A 4,771-nucleotide genomic window follows, 5' to 3' on the forward strand; every position below is an offset into this window, starting at 1 on the left:
ATTTCAAACTGAAGTTGACTTCCAGCCCTTTCAGAGCTGTAGAACTTGTTTTAATCAACTTCCCTTGATAAAAGAGCTGGATTCTAGCAACTATACCTCCTTTATCCTCTCTCTACTGATGTCTGGAGCCATGAGAATTTTTTTCTTAGTTTCTGCTGCTCTCATTCTCCTTGCTCACATTTTCTCAGGTAAGAGGGAAATCCTAATAGATGTAAGGGTGGCAATCTGTCTTTTGAGAGAAAGTTCAGGCTTTAGAAAAGTGCATGACTAATCCCTGTATTCTAAAAATGTCCCAGCACAAAGCAGTTACTAGAAATCTTTTCTTGAGCATAAATACAAAATTACTGAGCTGAACTATCTCCACCCAGAAGGGTATCTGGTTAATTTCCCTCAAAGCTCCACCAAGGGATTCAGACTTCTCTTTACAGTTAGCTCTCTTTCCATCTTCTGTAATCATCCACACAGCTTCAGCGTGTGCCAAAGTGATAGCTCTAAAATGAGAGACAATTTCAGAGGCAAATTTCAAGCACACGTGTTAATTTAGAGAAGTATAGCTTTTGTAGCCTAAATGAAAAAAAAAAAAACTTATGATAAGAGATTCTTAGTCTCTTTTTTTGTGTTTTTTTCCTATTTTTATGTTTTATTAGTTGGTCTAAATCTCCTAATCTTAGATTACTTAGAATTTCTTTCTAGTTCTCACATACGAATAGAAAATTATGTCATTTCAACAACTAACATCTTGATTGGTTTGCTTTTACATGTTTGAGAGCTTTGAAATGATCTCTTTTTGCTCAGTACTGCCAAGACTCTATCCCTAAGACATTTTAAAAAGATTTATTTATTTATTTTAGAGAGAGAGAGAGAGCTGGAAGAGGGGCAGAGGGAAAGAGAGAATCTTAAGCAGACTCTCCAGTGAACGCAGAGCCTGATGTGGTGCTTAATCCAATGACCTGAGATCATGGCCTGGGCCAAAATTAAGAGTCTGATGCCCAACTGAGACAGTCAGGTGCCATCGCCCCCCCACCAAGAAACTTTTATATCCATCCCTTCTCAACTATACTTCTGTTATTAAGTCATGACTAATGGGGGTTCCTCATGTATTATGAAGCACTTTACTACTTCATGATTTCCGGATTTCTGCACTTACTTATTACACAATCGGGCCTTAATAGGCCTACCAGACCAATACATATAGCACTTAATAAGCAATTGTTTGGGCACTATAGAAAAAGCAGGTAAAATGGAGATAAAAAATGTAATTAGAGTATGATCTTCATGCTTAATTTACTTGAAGTTTACTATTTTATTATTTGTGTGTTGGTAAAAAATAGGTTCCCTGGAATACTAAATAAGTATTTGATAAAATTCAAATGTACAAATAAGTGAATGGGTGATATGAGAAGATTCATAAAAACTATAACACAAAAACAGTTCTCAGAAGTGCCATAAATGATGCAGACTATAAAGGAAAGCCATGGGAGTAGAACCGTGGTTCTAACTGTGGGATCCGAAGGGCCTTCTTGGGAAGTGTTCTTCACCTTGCACTTTTGAAAACAGGTATAAAAACATGCCCTTACATTTCAAAGTCTCATTTATCAGGTCACTTACTTGGTTTCTGCTCCTGTCTTTTCCTGGAGGTCAGACAATGGATCCAGGTAGAGAAGCACATTTTAAGCCATCTTCTCCATTCCCATTCAACAAGTCTCTGATTCATTAAGGGTCCTTTGTTCCCAAACTCAGCTCAGGTACATTTGAATCCTAACAACAAGCCTAGTGTGGGCTCAAAGTAGGAGCGCCACAATCACAACAACCACACAGAATCTCAGAGCTGGAACTGAGAAGAGGAAATGAATACAGATTTTTTTACACCAAAACACCTGAAGTTGGATCTCAGGTCTAATCCTTCTAAGTTGTGTAAACCATTGTGCTTCAGTTTCCTTTCTAGAAGTGGTAATAATAATAATAGGATTGTTTGAAAGATTAAGATACTTGTTATGTTAATTAGAGGCAAACTTATTTTAACAAAGACATTTAAAAAGAGAGTAAATGAAAAAATAGTTTATTTTTCTTTTAGGGAAAAATCCAAAAAACAAGTAAGTTGACTATTATGGTTAGAAAGAAGACTCTTCTCCACCAAGTTACTTTGAGTCTAGGGAGGAAGGTCAACTTTGTGTCCTAAACATGTGTCTTCCATCTGGTTCTAAAGATGCTCTGACAGGAAGGGCTGAAAAGTAAGTAAAGCGCTTGATCAAAAATATTGCACAGAAGCATCTGCATCATTTGATTCCTGTTTCATTGGTCCAAACTTATCAATGCAACCATACAGAGACATGGGGCCTGGGACTGATGTGTTTTGCTGAGTCTCCTTGTGTTATCCAGAGATTCCATTACTCATTGTTTGAAGTGAGAAATAACTGTTTGGGAAGGTTTAACAATCCCTCTGTTTTTATAATCTGCTTAAACAAAGGCAGGCACATCCTCTGTGCCCTGAGAAAGTACAATATTATTATTGTCTGCTTATCATTGTTTTTAAATCATCATTCTCATTCTTATTATCTGCCTCAATTAAGTATTTAAACACCTTATGAGTATTCCATGTCAGTTGATTAGCTAGATGCCTGATGAACTTCAGTAGTCTATTACAATATCCCCAGTTCAACTTTGGACTCTATTAAAAATTTCCTCTTACTTTGAGCAGAAATCTAAGGCTGTGCAATTCCTTTCTGTTGGTCTGAGTCCTAACTGGGGTACAAACAGGCTCAGTGTTTCTTCAGCATGGCATTATCTCAGGTATATGACAGCAATATGTGTTCTTTCTCCTCCTCAAAGCTGTATTTTCCAAGAACTCCCTTTGGGAGTGACTGCCAGTTCTTTGTATTATTTCTCCTGAGAACATCTATCACCAAAAACTTTTTTCAATCATTTATCTCAAAATACCTTTACTCTTTTCAGCTTAATCTTTATTCTGAAGAAAAACTTGTTGTCCACATCACCCTGAATTCCAGAATTAAACCCATTATTCATTGATATTTCTTACAGAACAGATCAGCCTCAGGTTTCTTTTATCTTTGCACCTAAACTTTTGAAACTCCACAGCCACATGGCTGTGGTCTATCGTTGCATGTGGGCTATCGTTGACCTGCCTACAGTATAAACAGCACCATCTTTACCTTTTGTCATATATCTGAGACTATTAATTTGGAGACATGAAAACAATCACACATTGGGAAGGAATGTTATTGAAAATAGAAAGTAGACTGCCTCCATCCCAGGAAGACATACTCTGCTTCTAGATATCCTAGAAATGAATATGGCAAAAGGAATTGAATACCCAGTAGGGACACTGTGTAAGTTGTGCAGGGAATCTGAGCTCCCATACAGCTGCTCAGGTGACATGTGCTTTTTTGATCGCTAGGCGTGTACTCGGTGTCCGCAGGAGACTCGGTAATAGGGAATTGTGATTTTGGCCTGGGTGATGTTATGTTGCTTTCTGGTCACCAAGTACTGGATAACTGAGGCCTTGCTTTCTCCACACAGCCCATGGAGCTATACACAGAAGGATGCAGTGTCAGAAGATGGATGGTCGCTGTGAGGTTGAGTGCCTTTCCTTTGAAGATAAGATTGGGGGCTGTAGAGCTGAACTGACACCACTTTGCTGCAAAAAAAGGAAGAATAATTAAAAGCCAAGCAGGAGCTACAGGAAGTGAGAAGCAAAGATCCTCTGGCTGTGAGCTCCATGCGGCAAACATCTCTGGATTTATTCTCTTGACCTCCAACATGGGCATTCTTTGAATGAAGCTGTCAATCCAGCTTCTGACACTGCAGAGAAATACGATCTGTAGGCCGTGAGGGGCCTGGGGGAAGGCACTGTGTTATGTTGACCTTCGGAATCCTCACTTGCTGGCAGAGGCCCCCTTAATTATTTTATGCATTGATAAAGTGAGTGAGCAGATTAACAGATTAAACAGGTAGAATGGAAAGGTGGGACCATGGTTGAAATGTTCTAAAACCCTGGCTTCAGACAGAGCTGTGACCCTGGGTCTTTGTCGTTCAGACTCTGGTCTCTGTAATATGAGACGACTCAACCACATAGTACATGCCCATGTGATGGACACAAATTGTGGCCGCCTTAGCAGTCCTGCTGGCTCATGCTTCTCCGGCTCCTTCACAGATAGCTGTTAGCATGGCTTCCCCTCCCTCTTCAATCTGGAACATCAAGTGCCATAATGAAAAGGGCCTGTGTCAAAGTTTAAGCTGGCCAAAGATTGGGTAGCGTCTTCATGCTGGCCTCTTGTAGTGAGAATGTAGCAGTCATGGCCTCTTCAAGAGCAGGGTTCCTAGAGATAGTCTAATTCAACACCTTCATTACAGCGGAGGAGATAGAGACCCCAGAAGATGCCACTGTTGCCGGCTTAGTCACAGCAACACTTTGGCTTTTGGTCTTATGTTCTTAGCCTGTCCACAAAATGGGGTCCTGGCTGAGAGCAGAAGCCTGAACAGGGATTATTTATAGCAGCTCCGGTGAGCAGCTGGGTGGAAGAAGAAGTGGAAACAGCTGCAGAAGAGTTGGACACTTTCCAAGATCCCTCCTGTGACCTTGTGATCCTTGCTTGTCTGGGCTGATGGTAACAGCACACAGGTTTGCTTTTGCCCTTATTTGCCAAAATTCAGACTCCCAGCTTTCAGGGCTAGCAATATATATGTCATAGGCCACTGTCATCCTAGACTGACAGCACACTGCTCCAGAACAGAAGAAAGACAGTCCCTTGGC

General features: G+C 40.3%; 1 protein-coding gene across 1 annotated transcript; it reads left to right on the top strand.

Moving 5' to 3' along the window:
• Positions 1-4,771, top strand: LOC144283917 (beta-defensin 107A-like). Its single transcript, XM_077848393.1, has 2 exons — positions 1-188; positions 3,538-4,771. The coding sequence occupies exons 1-2, from the start codon at positions 119-121 to the stop codon at positions 3,678-3,680; spliced, it is 213 nt and encodes a 70-aa protein (XP_077704519.1). The 5' UTR covers positions 1-118; the 3' UTR covers positions 3,681-4,771.

The sequence above is a fragment of the Canis aureus genome, chromosome 15, assembly GCF_053574225.1.
Source record: "Canis aureus isolate CA01 chromosome 15, VMU_Caureus_v.1.0, whole genome shotgun sequence".
In the NCBI taxonomy this organism is placed as follows: Eukaryota; Metazoa; Chordata; class Mammalia; order Carnivora; family Canidae; genus Canis; species Canis aureus.

What these genes read in the sequence shown, in the direction of transcription:
- LOC144283917 (XM_077848393.1), top strand. Translation starts at nt 119, where the DNA reads ATGTCTGGAGCCATGAGAATTTTTTTCTTAGTTTCTGCTGCTCTCATT. An exon ending in CCTTGCTCACATTTTCTCAG is followed by an intron (nt 189 to 3,537) that starts GTAAGAGGGAAA and finishes TTCTCCACACAG; the next exon opens with CCCATGGAGCTATACACAGA.